The 13,415-nt window shown below is 40.3% G+C and overlaps 1 protein-coding gene across 1 annotated transcript in view; it reads left to right on the forward strand.

The window, feature by feature from the left end:
* The first annotated feature begins 808 nt into the window (after positions 1-808).
* pcp4b (Purkinje cell protein 4b) overlaps positions 809-13,415 on the forward strand; it is a 42,584-nt gene continuing 29,977 nt past the window's right edge. The window contains exon 1 of the mRNA XM_085130456.1: positions 809-1,099. Coding sequence (XP_084986582.1) covers positions 1,091-1,099 — 9 coding nt within the window. The 5' untranslated portion in view covers positions 809-1,090. The remainder of the gene's footprint in view (positions 1,100-13,415) is intronic.

Raw genomic sequence — 13,415 nt, forward strand, 5'->3', positions numbered from 1 at the left:
ATCTGAACTCCACTGGGACTTCAAGGCACTCCAGTGATAGTCCACAAGAAAGCCGAACAACCTTCAAATAGCATCCACATCAAAGCTTTGTGAATACTGGACCTGTTCCTCTTTATCTGAGGCAATTTCCATGTACATGTACATGATGCAGATGGAAGTTACCTTCTGGATACCGGATTGAAGCTGCTTGCTATTTAAAATGCTCAGTTTGACAATCATTACATGCAATTTTTAAAATGGATCAAGGGATTGAGGACAAATGATGATTACCTACTACAATTTGAAATAGATGCTGAATGGGATGAAAAGGGAAATGGACAGGGCTGGATACAGTTACTGTAGATTGCAGTAAAAGGATTACTAGAAATACTTTATATTCTTAATGGAGACAAGCACCTTCATTTTCAAGAAATTTAATAAACCTAAAACCCAAATCTTAAACTCTCTGATGCAATAAATTCAGCATTGTTTGAGATTCCATGAAAGAAAAAGCCAGCGTAAACATTTATTCAGGCATAACTCATCCTGTATCTGAGTGTAATGAAATGCAAAGCAATATAAGAGGAATTGTACAACAGAGAACTCCCACAAACATTATAAAGTCGATCTCCAGCAGTGAATATTACCCTTTTTTAAGGGAAAGGAAAGAAGCTGCTAATTTTACTACTGAGTTTTTGCCACGGAGCTCGCACTGGCGCACACGCTGAGGTGGAAATGACAGTGGTACATGTTGCTGTTTATTGATGACATGATGACTGGCGCATGAAATGCCTCCAGGTGCTCACATTTTGTGAGTGGGTGTTCATCAACAGGAGAGAGCGGCTCCGTTTGGCTGATCACCGTGAAAAGGGCTTACACAGCGTATGAAAGCTTGAAGAAGTTGGGTGGTGACTTGGGACACACATTTGCCCACGGCGTTCCTATTGGTTTATTAGTGATGTGATGACACGGAGGAGTTGGGCTTAACGCTTTATAAAGCTGCTCTGTCCGCGGCGAGCCACTCTTCTAAAGATCACCGTGCCCGAAACTTCACTTTCCAACAAGACACGCAGTGGAAGCAGGGAGGGAAACGTCGGCATTACTGTCCATCATGAGCGAGGTAGGACTATTTTATGATTTAAACCAAAGAAGCGTCGGGATGAACCCTTTTACGCACGGTCCTTGCGCAAAGGGAAACTGTATTAATGAGACGTTTAACGCCCCACGCGAGCTGCCGTGTACGCCGGATTTCTGTTAATTGATGGGATTTCTTCACATCTTCTGTTGCAGCTCGGATATGATTCAGTACTGAGCGTCAGACACTATCAAAGTGTGCCGAACAATGATCGATGTAGGAAACACCGGGGCGCATTATTGCACCGTGGGCTACTCCCCGTGAAGTGACAGTGGATTTACGATAAATAACTGTATTTTTCAGTACAGTTGTTGTGATTTATATTTTTGAACTACACAGCGTGGTTTGACGGCAGTTACAGGGAACAAAAGGTGGTGAATTTGAGCGCAGTGTGTGTCTGTTTTTTTTTTCTCTTTGTGCTGTTCGCTGTCTTTTTAAAACACTTTTTATTGCAGGGATACGAAGAGGCCACTGAAGTGTTTTGCTTTTTATCATATAGCTTGTGTGACTGGTAGTACATGGCGATTGTGCCAACTCTACTGTAGGTTTATTGTGCTTCACAAACTCCCAACAGTTCTGGCTAAAAACGTGTAACATCACAGGGGGTTCAGCTTTCATGGACAACTGCTGTTTCCTAACTCCGCTGAAACGCCACACAGTCACAGATGTTTGAAATTGGAGGGAGGAGGTTATAAATAGCTCAATTTAATGAATACATTTTTTTGTATTACACCCAGAGTCACCACAGTTTTTCTTTTCTTTAGGTATGGATAGCTGATATTTTCAGCAACTATCACACCTGGTTTAAAAAATCATTTAAAAAGAGCTGCTGTTCTGACAATAATATCTTCAAAGCTCTTTTTTCTTTGTTCGTTTGATTGACACTGTCAGAAGACGGAGGTGGATCCAAGTGACACCTCAATCCTGTTCAGTACTTGAGATGTCTGGACTCATCTGCTGATGGGACATCAGCACACAGCTGCAAGCAGAGGTGCAGACGCCTTGCAATCACTTCAGTCAGTCAAAGTTGTGCTCGCAAAAACAATACCTATCTATCTAATCTCTAATCTCTAATCTATCTATCTATCTATCTATCTATCTATCTATCTATCTATCTATCTATCTATCTATCTATCTATCTATCTATCTATCTATCTATCTATCTATCTATATATATAGATATATCTATATAGATAGATATATCTATATATCTATTCATTCTTATTCAAATGAATATTGTATTGGCCCCATGAACACACTCACACAGACCGCAGAACCAACCCTGAATCAACAAGTCCCATTGTTAAAGGACTGGACTGTTTTTTGGTTGTGGCTGCTCCCGAGCACCAGCCAAGTTCAAGAGGAGCCGCCCTGAACTGTCTCATAGAAGCAACAAACATGCTCCCATGGAGATGCAATATAATTGGTGATGTGCTCAGTCTGTTTAGTCTGAGGCCCTCAGCCCCATTTGATCCTGACTGTTGAGTCTCTGAAGAGTCTGTTAATAATTCTTGCTTATTAAGCAGACACTACTGGCTAGTACAAACTGCACTAGCCCACCTGTGTCTAAGGCCAGCTCTTTGGCCATGGATACTGGATGGATTACCCACACAGCTTCTCAAAAACATACCGGCTGAAGCTTCCCACTTTCCCCATTTGTCGTCTTTCTCCTTCTCTCCTCCTCCCCGCTCTTCTCCTTTCAAAATAGAAGTATCAACTCCTATCGATATACATAGAATAAAAGAAAAAAAAATCATGCATAAATGTGAATTAGAAATAAAGTTACTCCCAGTGTCCACAACGCTATAGATGGAGGGATCTGTATCTTCACTGGTTTCTCCTTTTCCCAGGCTCCACCTTTGCACCAAGTTTAATGATATTCAGCATGGTGGTGTTTGCCTAATCCTGCTAACTAAAACAGAAGCCGGCAAACCTGACAAACAACAATATTTTTTTCAATTAATAAATTGACATTTTTAATCTTGTTACCAAACTGCTGTTGTTGTGATGGCTTAAATTTGGACAGCGAGCATGAATGAATTCAGAGTGTGCTACGGTTTTCTGCTGCATCTTATGAGACAGAGAAAATAAGTTGAACTGAAGTGCTTACCAGGGACAAGTGTGCTTGGAGTTGTGGGAGTTTTCTTGTTTGTACAGGCAGGTGTGTTTGCTTTTCAGAAGCTTATATAGAATTTTTTTGTTTGCATTTCATCGTGCATACGGTAAGGTTAAAAAAACATGCACAAATGTTTGCACAAAGGATAAGTTAGCAATTCTGTCAGAGCTCGGTCCTGCAGGGTAGTGGGTATGCAGTTTGTCACTCGTTTAAATGGATCGGTGGCAGACGTCACCTTTGCGTCTCTTCAAGCTGTTTACAGCAAGCCACTCGCTGGCTGCCTCAGTAATTGATTTGTTCGAGGTACACACACAATGAAAGCATTAACAGCTTCTAAATAATTGAATCCCCTGAATAACCTGAGCCTTTGGTCTGGTAATGCTGTGAAAAGTGAAGAGAAGCCGGCCTGTTGGTTAAAAGAGGTATAAATTTATTGACTATGTGGCTCTGCTGCAAATGTGAGGAAGAGGAAGGAGAATGGGCAGTGGTGGGGGATGCTAAATAACTTTGGAGCGTTTGGGCGAGTGCTGCGCAGAGCGAAGAAGTCCTCAATCAAAGTCATAAACGTATTCAGACTCTGAAGTTGACTTGAAGCCAGTGAGCGAAGCAGAGCAGCTCAGCATGTTCTGGATGGATGAGTCTCGCAGCGGTCAGCACTGCAGTGCATCCTCCTCACCCCCGCCTCACACTCTGCACTTGCTCATCTCCACCTTCCTCTTTCTCTCCCTCATCTGCACACACCTACTCTGAACTAATTTTCCCCTTCTTCTTCTTTTTTGTTTTTACCACTTGGCAAATAAACCAAATCTATGACTTAAAGGAAACTTAAAATAAATCTAGTGGCATAATCTACTGAAAGTCCCTAAAGCTGCTTACATGACATGGAGGAGAGAACAAGCTGACTAGAGAGCCTGAAAACTGTGAGGTAGTCAACATGGAGGGAAGTGGCTGACTTAGAGACTTTATTACTTCTGTGGTCTCTATCAAAGTGGTTTTGTCTTCACCTGTTTGACAACATCCGGATATTCTAATAAGAAATATGAAGCAGACTCTATGAAACTTTTCTCAGAAATCAGTTTTTTGCATGATGGCTGCAGCTGTGTCTCATTACCGTGACCTTGAAGTGTTTGCGTAGTTACATATTTTCGGTGCTTCATTTACATGTGAAGTCAGATACAATGAGCAGAAATCGTTTTGAAAGGGGGCAATTTTTTTTTGTCAGTTTTCGTAAAAAATCGGCAGAAATGCACCCCTAAATATGTTTAAAACTCATAATATTTGTCAAAAGGTTCAATAAACACTTTTACTTTCTTTGAAAAAAACCCCATATATATATATATAATTTTGGGGGGAATTAGTTCATGGTTCTGGCTTTCAAGGGTTAAAAATGTTTCCACAGAATGAGAAGTTGGTTTTTCCTTTTAAAAAATCTTTTGCAGAACACAAATGACCTTTAGATAAAACCTCATGAAAGTTATTTCTCAAAACAGTCTGTGACATCCATTGAAGAGGAAGTGAGCTTTTATCTCAGCAGCAGTTTGATTTAACAAGCTCAAACTTCATGTATTGATGTAACACCCTGCCCTAGGTTGTTTCTTACGCCCCCATACCCCCCCCCCCCCCCAAAAAAAGATGAAAAAAATCACTGGCCACTGGAGGGAGCTGCAAAAAGCAAAAACACATTTTTTCCTATCATGGTTACAGCCACCCTTTTAACAGGATCACATCAGTTTCCATGGTGACTGTGTGTGCCCTGCAGAACTGCTATTATGAAGACTCCCTGCACTAAAAAACAATTCAAACAAGCAAGAACAAAAGAACCTTGGGACTCTATTTAGTTAAACTAATAAAATAAACATACAGTAACCAGGTTTAGGAATTCTAGCACATAGAAAATCCACACATCACTGGACACTTCACAAATGTGTGTGAAGTGGCAACAGTGTGACTCTAAACTAAGAAAGGGACGACGAAGGGTTAATGCACAGTTCACGAAATAGTTGTTTGAAGGGTACTTGAACTCCCGTTGACTTGCAGGCATTTGCAAACTACACAATGGCACTGTTATGCTGTTACATTCCTGCAGACACTGACTCATAACTAAGCTCTCGTCAAGCCCAAACAGCAATCTCCGGTGTCCGCAGCTTCAGGAATGGCTTATTTCCATCACCGTCAAATAAGCTCCATCATAATTTGAGTCAAGGGCCTTCTTGGTTGTTACTGTCACCTCCCATCCATACTCTGCTGCACTAATTAATGTCAAAGGAGTGCTCTCACAAACTGGCTGGATTATAAAGTAGCAGCACAGATGTGGTGGTGTTTTTCTCATCCTAACCCGTAGTTTTTTGCGATGTGCAGCAATTTTTTGAACAAGTTGGCCCATCTGAGAATGGAAATGCTAATTAGCTTGATTAGAAATACAACTTCCAGCTTCCTTGGACATTCAGACCTTTCACTGATTTCAAAATAAAAAAGGTTATATTAGAATATCTAAATGACCTTGCCAACAATGTTTTTACTTTAAATTACTTGAGTTTTTAATGATAAGAACAGCTTCATGTGATCTCAGTAAGAAATCAGAGTTTTCAGGCTGCTCAGAATTAGCCTCGCCTTACTTTTGGTGCAGGCAGGAAGCATAAACATGACAGAAAAAGCTGTTTAATCCACTTTAAGCAGAGATTGGATTCCTCTAAGTGCTTAGACTGAAATAACCCAGGCCAGTGTAACAATGATGCCATCATATTAATAGCCAGCATAAATCAGGCGTCTCTCCATAGCTTTGCAGTTTTTGCGAGACTTCAGATGTGCTCACTTAACCACCCATCTTTCGCTTTGCTGCTCTTGATCAAATTATTTTCTCCTAACTTAGTCTATTTTTCACGAGGGAAGGCGACTGTAATTGAGTCTGACACCCAGATAATTTTCTGCTGTGTGTTTTGTGGCAGCAGCTCTCCGACTTCCATTAGTCTCCTGTAATGCTGGACTGACATCTTCACACATCATCATCGTCACACGCCTCCGATTGGATTGTTTGGTGTTATCCATGAGCTTTGGGTAGGAACTGTAACAGGAGTTGTAATAAATTCAGCGTGTTAATGACTCCAGACGCTTAAATGTATTTGCTGCTGTGGCTTTATGTGTCATTTTTATTAATGCGGTGACAGTAATGGTATCCATTTTCATTTTTGGTCATTATCTGGGGATGTGAGGAATTGCTTCAGATGATGGTTTTTCCGTCTCGCTTTTGTTGCTCTCAACATTTTGCCAACTCAAAGTTCAAGCATTTGTTCTCCAGCCCATTTGTTTGATTTGTCCATAAGTAGCATGATGTACTTTGTGTTTGAAATGCAGGCTGCATCTACGGGTACAAATCTGCATTGATGCTTAGCAGAATTCAAATACATCTGTCCTAGTCTCTCCAGATTGTAAACCTATAACATGGACTGGTCTGCCCCTACAATCAGAGATTAAGCAGCTTTGAAGCATGTACTGCTGGATTAGGGGACTTTTGGGGATTGCATAGATCTGCTTCAGTCTGATTTGCAATGCTGTTGGCCATATTTTTATACACTGTCCAATAGACAGATGGACCCGTGTAAAAAAGTGTTTTTCAACCCAGTGAAACAGACAGATGAATTGGCTTGGCGTTGTAAATGGACTAAAATGTGTTGATATTAAATAAATTGTCTCCTATTTGCCATTTATTGCTGTTAGCCTGTCATAGTTTTAACAGATGATCTGTACCAACAATCAAAGCACTCTGATGGCACCTTTAAAGAGAAATAGGGTGCTGGTCAGCTGATTCACCACTTTAATGCAATTGAAACAAGTATCTGTTTATCTTCATTAGATTGTTGTTTCTGGTTTTGAGTGAAATTTCTGAATTGACCTGGCTAAATATAAAACCTGTAACAGTTCCTCATTCACTGGTCAAAATTTCTATTTGTTAATATTCAAATATAAATCCCGATTTAAACAAAAAATATGTAATGTAACCATTTTAGGCCACCAGTGTATCAGTCATGAGGGATTAAGGTTGCCAGAAAATCAAAGCTCTGATACTAGAAATTAATACTGGATTAGATACTCACTTGCAACAGTATCAATGCCAGCAGTGCTGCAGACAGACACACAGCCCCTCCCCTCACTCGCAGCTGATCACATGACCAGTTGCTCTGAATTTTAAGAGTTCAGTAAAGCTCCCATTTCAACAGCAATGGAATAGTAAATAGTTATCATAAATTTTAACCTGGCCAGACCACACGTTGATGTTATTAATTTAACTATCAGCATTTACCCAATAGCCGTATTAACAGTCTGTAAAGCTAAGCTAGGTAGCTTTTAGGGGTGTCCAAATTCATAGGCTGCATCCTCCTGAGGACCCGGCCTTCGCGGTCTACGTGGGCCGGGTCCTCAGGAGGATGCAGCCTATGAATTTGGACACCCCCTTAGATACTAGTTTATCTAAGCTAGCTAACTAAGCTAGTAACTAGCAGCTATGGCTACTAATAAAATATAATGGTAAGGCAATTATCACATCATTTCACTTAAATATAACAGTTTGCTGACTTTAATATGGGGTATAAAGTAGGTAATTATTATATTAGCTTAAGCATTTATGTTAATATTTATATGTATATTTTGGGTAGCACAGTGGCACGGTGGTTAGCACTGTTGCCTCACAGCAACAAGGCTGGGGTGTGAAGTTTGCATGTTCTCCCTTGGTCTGCATAGGTACTCCGTCTTCCTCCCGCAGCCCAGAGACATGCAGTTTGTGGAGTTAGGTTAATTAGCAAATTTCCCATTGGTAATGAATGTGAGTGCGAATGGTTGTCTGTTTCTGCTCATCCAGCTCATCATCCAGCTCATCATCCAGCTCATCCAGCCCCTGATAAGGATAGGTGGAAGAGAATGGATGGATTGATATAAATGTATTTATATAATAGGCTAAAGTTATGTGACATAGCTGATCTCACAACGGCTATAGAAACTGTCTCAAAGGAAAAAAATGTTAAAGTGTAGGATAACAAAACAAATTGTTTCCACACCTTTTCTATAAATGCTTGGGAGACGACTATTGTGGCAGTTGCACTAGTTGCATTCGTCCATGTGTAGTTTTTTTCTGTGCTTTTGGGCATTTTCCTCTTCTTCTTCTTCAGCATGTAAGGATAAGACAAAAACATTTGTATGTGTATGCTGAGCTTGTCAGTTCAGGAAGTACTGCAGCCTCAGCAATGCGCTGCCTACGGTAATAAAAAGAAAAGAACAGAAAAGAAAACAAACAAACAACACGAAGTACCATCACGTTTCCAGAATTTGGTATCAAAAGGTATCCTAAGTACGGGTTCTGTTCACTATAAAAGAGTGCTTCTTTCTTTTTAAAATGACTTAGATAATGCTATCAGCCCATTTATTATCTGTTTGTTGATTCATATCAGGTTTAGTTTCCTTCGTGTGTCTTATTAACAGACACTTCATCACCAGCACAATCTTTATCAACAGCACAGAAGACATGAATGGCAATTTACTCAGCTGCAGCGTCATTAATCACTTGGGTTGGTGTCGAATGCGCAGCGAAACTATTACACACTGGGTGCTTAAGCGACTGGGATGAAAACTGTTTTTGTAATGCATGTGCGACTGTTGTCTGATTAGTATGCAGCCATAAATTCACCAGCTGCGTGCATGCACCACTGATGGGCCCCTGCATCTTGCACAGCCAATAGCTACAATGTGAAGGGAACCAATAACCTAAGATGACATCTTTATTAAATCTGTGGTTTACAGAAGTTGTTTTGTCCTGTCCTGGTTGATGCATGAGATGCCGTCAGATCAAACATAAAACGCACAAAAACCACTCATCATTGCCACTTTTTGACACTGATGGAAAAATATGACACATAAAAATGAGGAAAAACAGAAAAACGTTCAAGCACTGTACGTTATGACTGAACAATAAACTAACTCTCAATATGGTAACACTACAGACTGAAAGATGAAAGCACAGGTTGCCAACCGTAAAATACGTAAGTGCAGGTTTAATAGACACCGTTGCTGGGTAAAAAGGGCCAGAGTCACGGCTGCTCTCTGTGCTAACCGCAGTCGTATAAATCACACATTTCAGCAACATCAGCAACGGTGTGGGCGCCTATATTTTAGTCAGTCACCTTACGAGTGGTGAGGATTGGGAAGGGCTGAATTAGCAGAGCTGCAAATTTCCCTCCCACAAAATCATTAAAGCGTCACACTCTGCAGATTTGAGAGCAGGAAAACCTCAGAGACCACAGGGTGGTAAAGCCATATAAGACTTCTTTAATAAGATTGTGCACGCTGTTAGATGTTTTTGCAACAACTGTAGCCCTCAACGTTCTTCAGTTTGCACTTACAACTTACAGTTTGCTACAACAGCTGCTGTTTTGTTCAGCAGTTCCAAGTTGAGCTCTTTCATTCGGGTCATTTAGTTCTTAAACGGAGGTCATGTTATTTGTGTTTTTTTATTAAATGTCTCTGTCAGGAAGAATAAAGGCTACACTAAGTCTTTATGTATGAACCCAGCAAACTCTGAACTGTCCTCATATCAGCATTTGCTACTTAATGTCCTGTGTCTGTGTTCTCGGTAATTATTACGAGCCGCAGTGCATAAAATTACAAGTTGCTGCAACAGAACTGTGTTCATACTCTGCTGGCTTTTCTTTTAATCCCTCTTTGTAGATCGTGTCCTGTCTTCATTGGTATAATAATAGTGTGTTTGCCATGCTTAAATGTCACACTGATTATTATTGGTTTCATTTTCTAGGTATGTTTTTGAGCACGTGTATTTGTAACGATAATCAGTGTGACGTCTTATTTGTTTCTTTAATAAACCACAGAATTGATCTGAATGTTTTCCTGCAGAAGCATTGGGCTATGTTTTACAATGAACACAGTGGCGGTGACACTTTCCAGTTGGAGTGGTTAATTTAACAAAGCTGTAAGTCTAATCGCAGTATTCTCTTTTCTTTCAATTATGGACAAATATGGAGCCTGACTTGTGTTCTCATTTCTACATTGTGGGTCTTTGGAGAGTAACTGGATGTCTGCGGTGATCAGAGCTGAGGGGAAACACAGATCAGGTGGCATAAATTCATGTGATTGGATAGCAATGCCAAAATATAAAAGCAGGTTCTGCATTCCTTCTTCGCATAAGCCAGAAATGGTAAAACAAATAGCACACAATCACTCAGATGCAAGAAGTAAAGTTGTTTTTTTCCTCATGGCCCTCAGGTCACCGTCTTTGCTCAGAGCAAATCTGCCTGAAACACTTTTCATCTGAGCAGACACAGTTCAACTCCTGGCCTCTACTTTGAAAGTTCAGTTGCTGCTAACCAGCTAACTCTGGCCCTTCCTATATTGTGTTTTCTTACTGCCAGTGTTTGAGATTTATCAGCTGCTTGAGCTTCTCCTCCATCTGTGTTGGATTGTACCTCATGACAGTAATCTTAATTCTGCTCTGGAGTTTCGCTGCAAGTTGTAGGATCACCTGAACAAGAACCTTCTGCATTTTCTGCTTCATGTGCTTCTTTACTGAACTCACCAAGGCTGCAGAGCAGAACAAGGATCAGCTGCAGGAGGAGAGACTAAAGCCTGAATTAGACTTCTGTGGGGAATCTTAGTAGATCCATCCTTTGTTCATCATTTGCTTCCAAAGCATCAGGCTGATGATGACCACATGCTCAGCCTGATGCTTTAAAACAAGACCTCAGTAACCAATGAGGGATGTCAAAGCAGCTACGTCTGTCTTTTATACACAGTCCATGCTCCTTTTGAGTACAGACACACTCCCCTTAACACCGCTACTTTCAAATATCAAATCCACATCCACCCCTCTCACCTTTAGATTTCTTAGACCGAACTCTCTACTATCTAATCAAGATCTTAGGTTGGTAGTAGGTAGGCTGGTGGTTTCTACACTTTCGCCTCTCGTGGTAGGACAGTAGACTAATCTTTCTCTGACGTAAACTTGAAGAACTAAAAGAAAGAAACGTTGTTTCACCCTCAACTGTCCGTGACCTACTTTTGCTTTTTTCAAATTCTCAATGGGCATCGTGTGTGGCAGAAAACTGTGGGACACAAGCCTTAAAATAACTGCAGAAAAATGATTTAATTATTTTAAATAAAATTAATTTAAGAGTGATTTAATTTATTTCCAATTCCTCACTTGTTGTTTTTATCCACAGTTCTGATTTGGTTATAACTGCTAAGAAATACACATTACCCACTGAACAAGGAGAAAGGAAGTTTGTGGAAACGTTTCCAGGTTATGAGTTGATTCCTGATTATTAACACATCAAATACCAGTTCTTCTTCAGGAAGTTGTTCTGTGGGCCGTCTCCATCTGACGATGTCCGACGGGACGGCACAAGCAGAGGACAGATCGTCATTCCACATAATTAGAGCCTTAATTTGAACACCTTGCTCTTTTCACTTCATTTGCAAAGATACTCTCCTGCTGCCTGGCCCACAAAGGCAGACTGTGGTGCAATCTGGGTCGCCTGGTTAGGTAGCATGCTTTCTTTATGTTACTCCCCCCGTCAAATGATGGCCGCTTGCCTTGTATCTGAAAAACAGAGCTCCTGCCAGCCGGTTGGCCCGCTTCTAAACAAGCCGGTCTACTTCGATGTTAGCTCATCAGATCAAAATGGTTAGTGATCCTGAGCCAGACAAAGAAGCTGAAGCCAAAACCTCAATTATCACATTATGCCAGCTACGCTAATGAATCAGCTATACAGGTCAACTAACTAAGAAGGTTCCAGGATGCAGAATATTCATTTTTTCCTCATTCTCATCTCATCTGCTTCAAAATACAAATAACCATTCATGTGAGCCACACAACTGCGTTAATGCAAGAAGCTACAGAAGCTTTTCAGGTGCAAATATAATTTTGGTTAATAAAACAATAGATGAGGCAAGAAAGTCTGTTTGCAAGTATGTTTACAAAGATCTTACAGTGTAGACATTATAAAACCATATGTCATGTTAACAGCTGATCTGAAAACATAAAAAATATGAAGCTCGACAAAGATTCAAATTCAAAATGCCACCAACACATGGCACAATAACATTTAAACATCATCATTAGCAGAGATGGGGAATTACAAGTAACGTGTTACTGTAATCGGATTATGTGTTTCAAGTAACAAGTAAAGTAATGGATTACTATTGCAAAAAAAGTAATTAGATTACTGTTACTCTCCTGTAAGCATGCTGCGTTACTGCGTTGCTAAACCGTGATTTTGTTTGTGAGAGTGTCTCGTGACAATGACGTACGAGCAGCAACAGACAACAACAATGGATAATCTGGAGTGTGGGAGAGAGTACGACCGTGCAGTGTTTAAAGCGTGGACGTATTTACATTACTTTGAGTTTTAGTCCGCAAAAAGTGAAAGAAACATTAGCATCCGCTGTACACTCTGCGTGTGAAGAAAACTTCTTTCAACAGCAAAAAATTAAACTTCAAATCTGAGCAAGCACCAAGCAAGCCGCCACGGGAATGTGAAGTTCACAGAGAAACTCCCGGATCTCCCCGCTGACATGACCGCTGTAGCAACGGGCAAACCTCCACCCGCCCCACTCCTGCTAAACAGGTCAAAATAGATTTAAAAGCGACAGGACGTAATACTGCTGAGTCTTTGATTTTATTTATTTTTTGCTGTGTTTTACTTGCATCAATTTGAAAGAATGAGGGTAAACACAAATTAAATTAAAATTCTATTTTATATGATGGATCATGCAGAAAAAATAGAATTGGGCTGAAAGGTCTATTGCTTTATTACGTATTTAGGTTGTGTATCATGTTTTTAAAAAGTAACTAAGTAACTAATTACTTTTGAAAATAAGTAATCAGTAAAGTAATGGGATTACTTTTTTTGAGAAGTAATCAATGATTAGTTATTAATTACTTTTTTCAAGTAACTTGGCCAACACTGGTTGGTGTATGAATGAACGTTTTTGTGGGCGGGTTTTCCGAGTGATCATTGGAGGTTAAGATTTCCTGTCTTTAAGCTTAGCTAACCAGAGGAGGTCAGCAAAACAGCCACTATTTAGACATGGAAGTGTAAGTCAGTGTGAAGCAACACCTGTAAATTAACTGAAATATTCGGCCACTGGCTTCATTTAGCTCTGTGAACAACTTGAACTTTCTGTGAA

Source organism: Neolamprologus multifasciatus, chromosome 14 (genome assembly GCF_963576455.1).
Source record: "Neolamprologus multifasciatus chromosome 14, fNeoMul1.2, whole genome shotgun sequence".
NCBI lineage: Eukaryota > Metazoa > Chordata > Actinopteri > Cichliformes > Cichlidae > Neolamprologus > Neolamprologus multifasciatus.